At 49.2% G+C, this 13,825-nt stretch overlaps 1 protein-coding gene across 1 annotated transcript in view; it reads left to right on the top strand.

Annotated features, from left to right (window-relative positions):
- Window positions 1-13,825, top strand: part of ASIC2 (acid sensing ion channel subunit 2) — a 263,980-nt gene that overhangs the window by 173,456 nt on the left and 76,699 nt on the right. Inside the window, exon 2 of the mRNA XM_049636644.1 lies at window positions 4,154-4,304. Coding sequence (XP_049492601.1) covers window positions 4,154-4,304 — 151 coding nt within the window. The remainder of the gene's footprint in view (window positions 1-4,153; window positions 4,305-13,825) is intronic.

Below are 13,825 nucleotides of genomic sequence, written 5' to 3' on the forward strand. Positions count from 1 at the left end.
TGGCGGAAGATGTGCCCAACAGACAATCACATGAACAACCATCTAGTTACACACTCTGATACGCACTGTAAAGGAAAAAACAGGAGGTATGAGGTCGTAAGATAGGATGTCCCAACTGAAATGGAGGCCGGGAGCAGGGGTGGTGGGTGGTCAAACGAGGCCTCTGGGGAAGCGATCACAGGAAGGAGGGTGTGCGGAGAACAAGGTAGGGGAGGAAACAGCCTGTGGAAGGGGCCTACAGGGGGAAGAGCTTATTGTACGTTCCAGGAACTAAAGAGGCCAGTGTGCTTGAAGCACGTGAGAGAAGGGAGGACAAGAGACGGGGCTGAACCATACAGGGCCCCGTGACGATTTGGGGACTTACCCTAAGTGCACCAGGAAGATGCAGAAGGGGGTTAGGCCTCTTTTTTTCTTTAGGTTTATTTATTTACTTTTTAGAGGGGGGGGGCGCAGCAGAAAGGCAGAGAGAGAGGGAGAAAGAGACAATCCCAAGCAGGCTCTGAACTGTCAGCACAGAGCCCTATGCGAGGCTCAAACCCACAAACTGTGAGATCATGACCTGAGCCGAAGTCAGATGCTTAACCAACTGAGCCGCCCAGGTGCCCCAGGCCTCTTTATGGTGATCCTGACTTGAGAAAGAACCTGGCCATCTCTCAGACATGGTGTGGTCACCCACCAGCGTCCTGCCTCTCTGGTCACCACCACGCTGACCACACTTCCCTGCAGGAGCCACCACCTGGGCCTAGGACGAGTACCAGGCCCGGCAAGGGGACAGCCACGGATGGGGAGTGAGTCTCTATCACAAAGACCTGTCTGCTCCCTCCTCTACATGGGAAGACTTTAATGCATGAGGCTTCCAGTTGCCAGCCCAGTGCCCGCCGCAGATCAGGCACTCTTGTCAATGATCAGCTGAAGGTAGCAATCCCTTAGAGCCTCCCTCTCCTGTTGTAAGTGAAGAAGCTGAGGGAGACTGGAGTAAAGGAAGTGCAGACTGAACCAGGAGTCTGGTCCCAAACAGACACGGCCTCACTGAGCAGCCTCAGGCAAATTGCTTCCTCTCTCCCAGGTCTGCGTCTCCTCCCCTGTGAAGTAAGTTGGGTGGGCGAGATGGTCTGTAAGACCCCCTCGGAGTTCTCGTGCCTTGTCATCACCCTCGGAAGCTCACGGAGGGTCCATGCCCTTTATCAACAGCCCCCACCCAGCGCATCCGGGATCTCAGACACTGGGCTGGGATCACCGTCGACTCTAGGAGGAGGCTTCACATTCTAACCTCAGCCCAATATTCTGGAGTCCAAGTTCCAAGTGGAGGTGGGGCAGGGGGGGTGGTTGGAATCTGCAGGTAATTTGGTGCGAAGATGAAACGTACTTTTCCTTACAAATCTCCTCAGATAGATAGGCAATTAATAGTATAATTAATTTTGGAAGCAACAAGTATATTTAGTGGATCTACAGAGAAAAACTCTATTAGAGCACCCAGAAGTCACTCCAGATGTGTTCAACCCCTTGCAAAAGATGCACCAACTATAAAATTCTCTCATCCATTCATTACAGTGGTCCCCGAGAACATGTCTCCAGGGGACAGATTCGTTAGCCAAGCGTGGTTGCTCCACACCATGGTCATGATAAAGCTCAGGGTTTATTTTTTTTTGAAAAATCCAGTTCCAGCTGTTCTCCCCCACCATGAAGCAGAAGAAGGGTATGCCTGTCCTGAAATAGTGCAGCTGGTCAGGGACTCAGAGACATTTTAGACGGTGAAGAAAATGTGGTCTCTGGAAGCCGGGCTTGTACTTCTCGGCAATCCTCCTAATTCTTGCATATAGTAGGAGCGCATGCATATGACTATTGACTGGCTGATGGAAAAAGCAAGGCACAGAGAAACAGTATATGGCTCAGAAAGGTCCCAGGGACCAAGACCCAGGAGAGCACATCCAGAAAGAGCATGTGTTAAGACACTCATGGATTTGTGTCTCAGCGTCGCTATTTATTTGCTGCGTGACTTAGACGAGTCACTTAACATCCCTGGGCCTTGGTTTCCTCCTCTGCACAATGGGAGCAGCAATACCCACAGCAGTCGTGGCTGCAAGAGTTAAATCAGATAACACAGATGAGTGACTAACAGTGTGTCTGGCACACTGTAGAGGCCTCTCTTCCTTCCTTTCATCAGGCCTTCAAGATCTGCATGAGAAAGGCAGCTTCCAGCACCCACCCCTGCTATTTACCTGCCCCCGCACTGAAGGATGGGAAACCAAAGAGCCGCCTCTTGGCCTCCACGATGCAGGAGGGGACGGTGCAATGGAGCATGGCCAAGGAGGGGCCTGGGCCCAAACCTCAGTGGCCGCAGAGACCCAGTGCAGTTGGCCTGGCTCCCTTCCAGCCAGTTTTGCCAGATATAATTTGGCTTCAGCTCGAGGTTCCAAAGCAGTTATGTAAGCATAATAACCCATAGCATTTGTAGAAAGCTTTTAGAGTTTTCAAAGCACGTTTGCATGTATTACCTCGGCTGATCCTCTCAGGAACCTTGAGAGGTAGCTAAAGAAAGGACAAGCACTACCATTTTATAGATGGAGAAGTTGAGGCCTGGAGGGCTTACTTGGTTCACCCATAGTCACATGACTAATAAGTGGCAACATCAAACTTGGACAAAGATCTCTGCATCCCTTGCCCCGGGCCTTTCCCACACCATCACACCACGTCTTTGTAATCATGTAATCCGTCAAGCCAAAGAGGTACAAACACCTACTGTGTGCCAGACAATTTGTTAAGTCCTTGGATTCAGAAGTGAATGGCAGAGTCAAGTTCAGAAGAGATATAAGACCAACTATTTGGGGCATGTGATAAGCTGCCGTGGTGAAGGAGCGAGGGGAACAGTGAAAAGGGGAGTAGCCCAACTTGGTCCAGGGGCTCAGAAAGGCTTCTGGAGGAGGAGACACATCAATCCAGTCTTGGACAACTGTTAGAGGCTATCCAGGCAGGAAGAGGGGTGAGAGGAGTTACAGGCAGCAGAAGCAGCAAATAGAAAGCCACCAGTGTAGGAACCAGCAGGGCACATCCAATAGTGCTATAAGTCATCTGATCTGGCTCCATCCACCCACTCACTCATTCATTCATTCATTCATTCATATATATCTGGAACACCCCCCATGCGAGGTGCCGTACTAAGCACTGGAGATAGACACCTCAGCTAACAAGCAGGTGTAGTCCCCAAATGCACGGAGCTTCCCTGCTCATGGATTTCCATGGACACAGATGGGAAGCTGTAGGATGGGGTAGGCAGAGGGCATCACAGAAGGCTAGGTATGGAGGGCCTGGCTTTCAGCCTATGGGAGCTGGGGAGCCCCGATGGATTGTAAGCCTAGGATTAACAAGACGAGGCTTGCATTTCAGAAAAAGTGAGTCACAGTGAACTTGGAGAATGGACTGGAGAAGGTGGTCTGGAATCCAGGGGCCCAGCTAAGAAATGGCAGCAGCCCAAGCAAACAATGGCTGGGTCCTAAGTTATGGCAATGCAGTAGGAAAAAGGCAAAGTGTAAGCTGGGCGTAGAGACAGCCTTGCCCAGGCCCTGCTGGCTAACTGGACATGGGGGTGAAGAAGAGGAAGAGTGGACAGCCACCCTGAGGGTCTGGCTTGAGCCTCTCGGCACATGGCGATGCTATTCCCTGGGACATGAGGGCAGGGGACCCATCTGGTGGGGCAGAGAACCCGAGGATGTTTGTTCCCCTGGGACTCTCTGAGTGTCAGAGGACCATGGGTCCCCCTGAAGTCATGCTACTCAGGCAGTGGGGCCAGTGTGTGTGGAGCCCAGGAGAGAGCTTGGGGCTGGAGATGCAGATTGGCTTACAGATATTCAACATTTGGAAGTGGACAGGACCACCCGGTGTCCCGGGGGGAGTAGTGCCCAGAGGGAGAAGAGACAAGATCCCATGGCAACAAACACCAAAGGGTATCCAGATTTTTCTTGGATTTGTTCTTGGATGCCAGAATCCCACTTGGCAAAAGTCAGACCATTAGCCACAGTGAGGAATCATCGGTCCCCAAGAGGGCTTGACCATGACAGGCTGTGGGGACTCTGGCCTGATGTTGCACTTCTCGGGTCTCACCCATCTCTAGTCTGAAGTCACTCACGTGCTTCTCTCCCTTTCATCTCTCCCCCAGGTGTTTACAAAATATGGGAAGTGTTACATGTTTAACTCAGGCGAGGATGGCAAACCTCTGCTCACCACGGTCAAGGGCGGGACAGGCAACGGGCTGGAGATCATGCTGGACATTCAGCAAGATGAGTACCTGCCCATCTGGGGAGAGACAGGTGAGCTGGGCACAGGGACTTGGGCTGTGGGTGATGGCGGAGGGGTGCAGGACTCTGAAAGACTGGTTTGCTTCAGGTGGGCTATCTTGAGGGACTACTGTCTATCGAGGAGCGGGGGGTGACAACATACTAGCGAAGGGTAAAGATGTCCCTGCATGGACTGTGATGCTCTGGGTTTCCTCAGATTTCAGTAGGTGGGGGAGGGGCAGATGATAGGAACACTGGAAAAGGAAGGCAGGGAGGCTGAGGCAGGTGTTGGGAAGGAGGCATGGAGGAAGGTATGATTGGACAGGCAGGTGGCTTGATTTCAGGGAAGAGGAAGACATGAACACATGGGTCAGCCATCTTCCTCTTCCAGCCATCTTGACTATCCCAACCCAGCTGGGAGGCCCAGCAGAAAGGAGAGCAGGGTCCTCCCACTGGGGGAAGGTGGACGAGCTTGTAGGGTCAGAAAGCCAAAGGGTATGGACTCAGGGGCCTGACACCATGCTTGCATGAGCCCCTTGGGGGAGGGGGGAAGTGGACATGTGTACAGGCCCCAGAGCTATTTCATGTACATGTTTATTCACTTATGTATTCAGCAAACTATTCATTAGCCATGTATACGGTGTCAGGCTTTGCACGAAGGACATTAAGGTAAAAAAAGACCAGGTCCTTGGTCACACAACCTTGAGGAGGAGACACAGAATTACAGTCCAATGTGACATGAGTGTACCCATGCCACATAGACAGCGTCCTCCCCCTGAGGGGAGGATGTTCAGGAAAAGCATCATATTCCCCTGGGCATTTGTACAGAGTCTTGGGGGCACATGGGTGTCTCTGTCAGCTGAGTGTCTGACTTTGGCTCAGGTCGTGATCTTGCAGTTCGTGAGTTCAAACCCCACATCGGGCTCTGTGCTGATGGCTCAGAGCCTGGAGCCTGCCTCAGATTTTGCATCTCCCTCTCTCTCTGCCCCTCCTTCCCCGGCTCGTGCTCTGTCTCTCTGTCTCTCAGAAATAAATAAACATTAAAAAAATTATATATTTGAACAGAGTCTTGGGATTACTCTGAATTACACAGGTGGGTCCTCACAAGAGTGGCACAGGAAGGTCAGACAAAGAAGAAGGTGAGAGAAGCAGAGACTGGTGTGATGCAGCCAGTAAGTCTAAGGACACCGGCAGCTTCTAGAACTCTCCCAGATGAAGAGAGTGAAGAGGTGCCCACAAGTGGGACATGGCTGCAAACTAGGCCCAAAATAAGAGTAATGCTGTGTTCTGGGCATAACAAGGAGGAGCAGGCAGGGGTCAAGGATGGGCCTGGAGAAGGGCTTCATAGAAGGGAGGAGGAGAGAGAAGATTCCAGAAGGAAGGAGGCCCTGGGCCCTCAGATTGGAGCTGAGGTGGGTGGAGGCCAAGCAGCCCAGCCCCCACCTCTTGCCACCCTCACCCCGTGATTCTGAAAGCCTGGCCCCCCGATCCTGAGATCCGGCCCTCACCATGCCTGGGGCCTTCTGGGCCTCTGAGGGCAGCCAGGACTTCCTACCCTGGGGAGGACCCAACACAGACTCCGAGCTGCCCCCACCACCACTCTCTGCCTCCCGTGTCTATGGCCCAAACGCCCTGCGGGGAGAGGTGAGCACAGCCACTTCCTTCACAGTATGGTTGGCCCTGGCCCTCCCGCACTAGCACCTGAGAAGCAAAATGGCCCCCACATACGTCACCCCAGCAGTGCCTTCTGGTGGCTCACCTCAGGCTCCAGGCCATCTGCTGCTTGCCGAAGAGATGCTTACTTGGACCCATCCACTTTTCTAAACTCAGTACCCCTGCCCTCCAGCAAACAAAGGGAGGTCTGCATTCGTGCCGAGCTCTGGCATCCCTGGGAGCTGACCGGCAGAGCCTGGCTTTCCAGAACATCCCTGAGACCAGCCTGTGTCCTGTGACCATGGGGATCTGTAGACAACCCTGAGCCCTAGGAGCTGGGTCTTGATCCCCAGGAAGAGGTTCTGCCTTGCAGACACCAGGACGTACTTGTTTATCGAGCCACATGTGGAAAAGGAGGGAAAGGGGGCAATAAAAATGAGTCCTGGAGACGTCACGCCCACAGCCTGACTAGAGGTTAGTTATGTCTTTGGACGATAATGTTGGATTTCCTGCCCTGTTACCTTGGTTTGGGAGCAAAAGCAAATGTATACACATATGCATACACACATGCACACACACTCACAACGCCAGGCACCTGTCAAAGACATCTTCACACAGCACAGCCCCCCGTGGGGTCTGGCCTTGGGTCTGAGCACTGGTTGCTGATAAAATGAGCTCCAACCACAGGGGGGTCCTACCCCAGGGAATCTGTGCTCTGTCTCCCGAAGCCATGGATGGAAAGAGCAGGAAAGCTCTGAGATCATCTATTCCAGCCAATCCCCTTGTGCCTTGGTGGAGGGAGAACTGAAGCCTGGCAGGAAGTGATGGATGTACTGGACATCATGCAGTAAATTCACTGGCCCGGCCAGTGCTGCACTGACCCAAGCCCCTTGACCACCAGTTAGCCCTGGTGGACCATAAACATGATCGAGGACCTGCTGCGTGCCTAACACCGTGCAAGGCATGGTCGGGGATACACAAGACACCAGATGCCCTGCCTTTCAGGGGCTTATCCTCTCATTAAGCAGCCACCCTGGCACACAGAATGCACAAGAGGACAGCCTCACTCCTGCCGGCAGCTTGAGCTATCTCTTAGTGATCCACCAGCACTTCTCACTTAAACAACTGCCTCTGAGGCTGGGAAAGGAGGCTCATGAAGAAGGAGGGCGTTAGATCAAGGGCAAGGGCTGGCAGAAACTGGTCAGAGGAGAGACTGATCGGTGCTGTCCCAAAGAATTTTCTGCAGCGGTGGAAATGCCCTCTAGCTGCACTGTCCAATGCCGTAGGCACAACTGAGCATTTGAAATGTGGCTCGTGGGAGTGAGGAACCGGTGGCCTGAATCCTTACATCCAGGCTTCCTCGTTTCAGGCTGAGAAGTCACTGAGCAATGAGCACCTGTTGGAGACTCTGGTTGGCTCAAAGCCACTTGTTTCCTGGGCTGGTGAGGAGTGAGTCTCATGGAATTAGGAGTGAAGGTACACACCTGCTGAAGGATGAGGGATGGACTCTGGCAGGTGAGGGATGCTTGTCCATAGGGCCACCTGAGGAGGCATGGCCACACCTTGCTGCTTGGTTTGCTCCAAAGGAATGTGGGCAGGCCTAGTCCCACCATGGCCCTCAGGAGGGAGGCTGCCTGCTAGACGCCCCCAAGCTCTGTGGCCCCATAGATGCCATCTGGCTTCCTTGGCATTCCTACCTCCTCTTAATTCCCAAGTCTTTATCAGAGATATCTGAATGAAGATGGAGAAGAAAGGAACTGAAATATGGCTGTTGAGGGAGCACCCGCAGACAACTTGATGACAGGCAGTGTAGTAGGACAGGAAAGCGATGTTAGAGAGACCAAATCCCCAGCTCTTCCTTTACTAGCTATGTGACTGAAGACAAGTGACTAGGCCTCAGCTTCCTCATTGGTAAAATAGATAACACAGATAAACCCATGGACTTCACAGGATGGCTGAAGGAAGCACATGAGAGCTTTCCGCAAACTGTAGACAGTAGAACGGTGATAATGATGACCATGGGGGGACTGCCAAACCGTCCCAGAACCAGAGCCTCTTCCAAATAGTCCCGCCAACCCTATAACGTGGGTGGGTCCTGAAGCAACTCAACATCTGGGAGTCTCATCTGCTCAAAGCAGAGCCTCTGCCACACCCTTGCCTTGCCACGTGGACAGCTTCATCTCTCGGAAATTTAAGGAAGTAGGGGCGCCTGGACGGCTCAGTTGGTTAAGTGTCCGCCTCCTGATTTCAGTTCAGGTCGTGATCTCACAGTATGTGAGTTGCAGCCCCAAGTCAGGCTTTGCAATGATAGCACGGAGCCTGCCTGGGATTCTCTCTGTCCCTCTCTCTCTGTCCCTCCCCTGCTCTCTCTCTCTCTTACTTTCTCTCTCTCTTTCTCTCTCAAGAGTGAATAATAAATTTTTTTTAAAAAAGAAATTTAAGGAAGCAGTGAGGGAACCACTCTTCTGGGTGTAATTCTGGCTGACTGGAAGGACCTTTGGTGCCTGACTGAATTTGAAAAAGGCACCGTCTTAGAGAGGACCCAGCCTTATGGGCTCATGCTTAGTGAATAGAGATGACTATGAAAATTATCAAAAGTGCCCTTTCCTCCAGGCTTATAATGCCCCCACACCGGGATGCCCTCTTGGCCAAACACTTTTTTGCAGGGCACCCTGGGAATATGCCACTTTAAAGCAGGCAGGCTTGGGGCACCTAGGTGGCTCAGTCGGTTGGGTGTCTGACTTCAGCTCAGGTCATGATCTCACGATTCATGGGTTTGAGCCCCGCATCAACCTCACTGCTGTCAGCACAGAGCCTGCTTCGGATCCTCTGTCCCCCCTCTCTCTCTGCCCATCCACCACTCATGCTCTTTCTCTATCAAAAATAAACGTTTTTATAGGAAAGAAGGAAAGAAGAAAAGAAAAGAAAAGAAAAGAAAAGAAAAGAAAGGAAGGTCCATCACACATGGACCTAGACTGTATAGACCCTCTGGAATGTCAGGATTGGAGATATTACATGTCACAGAAAAACAAGGATCTGGGCACCCTGCTTACATGAAGTTAAATGCATTTATTCATTGCAGAAATTCTTTAATATACTACATCATGAATCTCCAAGAAAGTAATATTACACACAGCATTTATTTCCCAAATGCCTTTGACCATGGAAACCTTTTTCATGGAGGAACTCACAAAATAGAAAAGGGACAGAAAAACTGTCCTAGACCGTAGAAGTGCAGATTTCATGGCCAGCATTTTCTAAAGGAAATTAAATTGAAGGCAGGTGGGAGGTTGTTAAAAATGAAACTTGGTGTAGACCCCTCTGAGTAACTTCAAAGATAAAAGAAATAGGCAGTGGGTTATCTAGGTTGCACATGAGAGAAACCAAATTCAAACAAGCTTAGGCATAAAAGGAATTGTATTGCCCCCAGAATCCAAGGCAAACTTCAACAACCAAACAGCAGGAGAGCAAGAATGCAGCGTCAGAAACAACTGGAACCAAGAGCTAGGGCCCCCCTCCAGTCTCTCCTTCTCTCACCTCTCTTCTTTCTGAGTTGCTTTATTCTCTCTCACTATAGACAGGTCTTTTCCACACATATATTTTTTTCACCCATGCCTGCTGATAGTTTTATATTTTACACATCCTATCACCAGCATGAGACGGTTCTGAGTCTCTCCCCAGGGTCCTATTAAAAAAAAAAAAAAAAAAAAAACAAGGAAGGGAATCATTGACCCATTGGTCATTTGGGTGCCCATGCCTGGACCAATCAGCAGTGGCCAGGAGAGGGAGTTAACAGAAGGGCCCAAGAGCCCCCAAGAAAGCTGGGCGGATGGCAGCCAGTGAAGGAGTTCCCAAGAGATAGTCCTGTGAATGGTCATGCTGGGGGAGGGAGGGCTATGGCAAGGGTTGGGGATGGGTTATCTCTGAGGAAACCAGAATCCATGTACAGGGAGTTCTCAAATGAACTCAAGTTCTAGACAGCTATGCCCAAAAGTTAGAAGGACCCCACATAGGGCCCCTCCCTTTCTCATCACCTTCTAGTGTTCATTCACCCCCTACAAAATACACTTTTTATTGACTATAGTCTGACTTGATTTCCCCCAATCCTAGCATAGTAGAAGAAAGACCACACTGGCTTCCCCAGGACACCTTGAACACTCCAGGAGCACTCTTACTTGAGGACATCTGCATTCTCCGCTCCCTCTGCATAGAATTCTCTTTGCTCAGACCCACATTGCTACTTGCCTCACCCCTGCCACGTGTTTGCTCAGATATCACCCTTTCAATGAGGGCTACCCCACCAACTCGTCCCCCTCGTCACCCCTCTTTATCTGCTCTGCTTGTCCTTTTCTCTATGACATGTGTCACCTCAAATATGCCATGTGATTTTTTTTTCTTGTGTATCGCTTTCCCTAAAACATATGGTCCAAGAGGTCAGGGGTCTTGGACTGTCCAGCTCACTGATGTCTACCAGGGCAATAAATATTTGTTAATATATTTGCTGACAGAGGAAAAAAAATGCTATAACTGTGCACACCGATGGAACCGGGGTGAGAGAGAAACTGGCATTAATGAGTGGTTGCTATGGAACGTGAACATTCTATCCCACAAATTCTTTCAGCCACCCTACCAACAAGGTGTTACAATCCCCATTGAAAGATAAAGACACTGGGGCTCAGAGGGGTTGAGCAAGCTTCCCAGGAACACACATCTCATTAAGTAGCTGAACCAAGCTAAAAACCCACGTATGAACCGAAAAGCAATTCTCTTTTCACTACATGCCTTTAATGTTAAAAATGTGATTGCAAAAAGCATTGCCATGAAAATAGCTCAGGGGGGAGAAAGAAAAACGGTTCAGGTGACATCTCTGAAGAGAGAATGGCGTGTAATGATAGGTCTGTTAAACTTCTTTTCTATTCCCCCCCCTTTTTTTTTCAATAGCAGAATCCTTGAATTGAACAAAAGCTTTAGCACAGCCCCAGTATGTAAAACAGATAAAGGTAGGGCAGCTCTGGTTCCCCTGGAAATGGGGACCTCAATGTGATTGTCCCATGCTTACTATGGCCATTCCTGAGGAACCCTAGGACTCCAAGGAACCCAGTTTGAAAAGCATTCGATGGAAGATGGATGAAAAATGGTCTCTGTTGGTTCTGCAACTATGTACATCCCAAAGACCAGCACCAAACATCTCTCTCCCTTCTCCCTGATGGTGAAAACAGATCCTGGTATGTCGGCTGAGCTCTGGAACCTCGGAGAAGCTGACAGTCTGGATTCCTGGTCGAACATGGTGGGCGGAACATAAGTGTTTTTGGAGGCTCCCTCCACACATCCCTCCTAAATGAGAATCATGGATTTTTTTTGTTGTTGTTGTTAAGTATAAACCCACAATGACAGAGAGGATGGGAGAGAAGACACCGGTCAACATCAGCAAGTTTTTGGAAGATGGAAGGCGGATGCTGATTAACTTGGCATGTGGCAGACAAGGCTGAGAGATAAGGGTCTGCACCGAGAAGCTGACTAAAGCCACACAGCTGTCACCACGGGACAGCCAGGAAGGGTCAGGAGTGGGAGGCATCGGACCCTGCTAAAGACAGCGATGAGAGGTGGAGCTAAGACAAGGAGGATTAGTTAAAAGTCTTTAAAAGGAGCTGTTAAGTCTCTCAGATATTTGCTCATGGCCCAGAGCAGCTAGCCAAGTGCCTCTCCCCACCCCAGCACAGGACGAGATGACACAGTCTGGTGCTGGGTGTGGGGAAACCAGGCAAAGCTGAGACATGGGTAAAGTACCCTACAGAAACCAGGGAGATGAGGTGAAGTTCTGCCTACTGAGTAGTGAGACCCCCACCCCCCGCCACGCTAATCTATCCCACCACCCCCCAAACAGAAGTCTGGGACTATAATCCCTCACTGGAGAGACTGACAGACTCAAGAGAGAAGATGCACGGAGAATGACAGTCAGGACTCCCCGGACACAATGTCCTGGTTAGATCCCCCCAGAGTGAAGTCCCTTAGTAAGTCTTCCAACACCCAGGAATGACTACAGTTTTAAGTACCTCGTACTTAGGAGTGGACAGCCAGAAAGCCAGGCTTTGGGGGGAAACCACTAACAGGAACCAACACCAGCCCAACAAAAAAGAAGCTTTGAGGGGCGCCTGGGTGGCTCAGTTGGTTAAGCGACCGACTTCGGCTCAGGTCATGATCTCACAGTCCGTGAGTTTGAGCCCCACGTCAGTCTCTGTGCTGACAGCTCAGAGCCTGGAGCCTGCTTCGGATTCTGTGTCTCCCTCTCTCTCTGCCCCTCTCCCACTTATGCTCTGTCTCTCTCTCCGTCAAAAATAAATTAAAAAAAAAAAAACATTAAAAAAGAAGCTTTGAGGAAATACAGATAATGATTAAAGGCACAAGCTCTAGAGCCAGAGCAGAGCCTAGGTTCAAATCCTAGCTATACAACTTCCCAGCTGGGTGACCATGGGCAAGTTACTTAACCTCTCTGAGCCTCAATTCCATTACCTCTAAAATAAGACTAATATTGGGGGCATCTGGGTGGCTCTGTCAGTTAACTGATCTCAGCTCAGGTCTTGATCTCAGGGTCGTCAGTTCAAGCCACACTTTGGGCTCCATTCTGGACATGAAGCCTACTTTATTAAAAAAAAAAAAAGTATTATTATCTACTCTGTTAGGTTGTTAGGAAGATTGAAATGAGTTAATATGTATGAAGTACTTTGAAAAGTGCCTGAAAAATATTGGGGACTATGTAAGTGTTTAATAAATACAAAATAAATGCAGGGAGCAGAAGGAAACATCAAACCACTTTTAAAAAATTCTCAGGAGATGAGAGAAGATATTGCATCCATAAACACAAGCCATTTAAATAGGATGCTATTAAAAAGTAACATGCGAAGGAAACGTCTTTTTTTTTTAACTCCTGGAAATGAAAATACGATTACATTTTAAAAAAATAAATAAATAAAAGAGTTGGAATTGAGGAAATGTCCTGAAAAGCAAAACAAACAGACAAACAGATGGAAAATGGGAGGAAGAAAAAATATGACAACGAGAGGGTAAATCCAGGAAGTCCAACATGCTACTACCAGGAGTTCTAGAATAACAAACCAGAAAGAATGGAGAAGGGGACCTTGCCAAAGAAGTAAGAAAAGTTCCCGGCCAAAGCACATGATTTTCCATAGCTAAAGAGTACACCAAGTCCTGTCTGCAGTTAAGTAGAGAAACAACCAGACCAAGATGCACCCTTGAGAAATTCGGGCTAACAGAGGTAAAGAGAAAACCTTAAAAGTTTCTGGAAAGAAAAAACAAATCAATCCTTCTTTTCTAAGATAGAATTCTCTACCCAGCAAGCTACAACTGAAGTATGAGGGTAGAATTTGGTTTCAAATATATTCCAAATCCAGATATCGTACATATATCATAATTAATATATAAATTATATTTGTATGTCCTGCCAGTAAAACCTTGGATTGCAAGTAACTCGTTCTGTGAGGGCTCCACAAGACGAGCAAACATCTCTGATACACTGTAACTTGATAAATGAGCGATGTCTTGCGAAACAAGTAGCACGTGGAGCCACATGTCACATGATCACAACTGAACCAATGGTTCCTGAAATTCACTTGGGTAGACGATTGCTTTGGATCACAGGCATGTTGCCAGACCTAATTATGCTCACACACCCAGGTTTTACTATATAATTAATACGTAAATTATATATTAACATATAAAACATACTTTTTTGGTGAGAACATTTCATTCTACTCTCTTAGCAGATTTCAATTCTCCAATACAGTTCCATCAACTGCAGTCATCGTGTCATATGTTACATCCTCTGACCTTATTCATCTTGAAAGTTTGTACCCTTTTAACAACCTCTGCCTATTTCCCCCACC

Source organism: Panthera uncia, chromosome E1 (assembly GCF_023721935.1).
Source record: "Panthera uncia isolate 11264 chromosome E1, Puncia_PCG_1.0, whole genome shotgun sequence".
In the NCBI taxonomy this organism is placed as follows: Eukaryota; Metazoa; Chordata; class Mammalia; order Carnivora; family Felidae; genus Panthera; species Panthera uncia.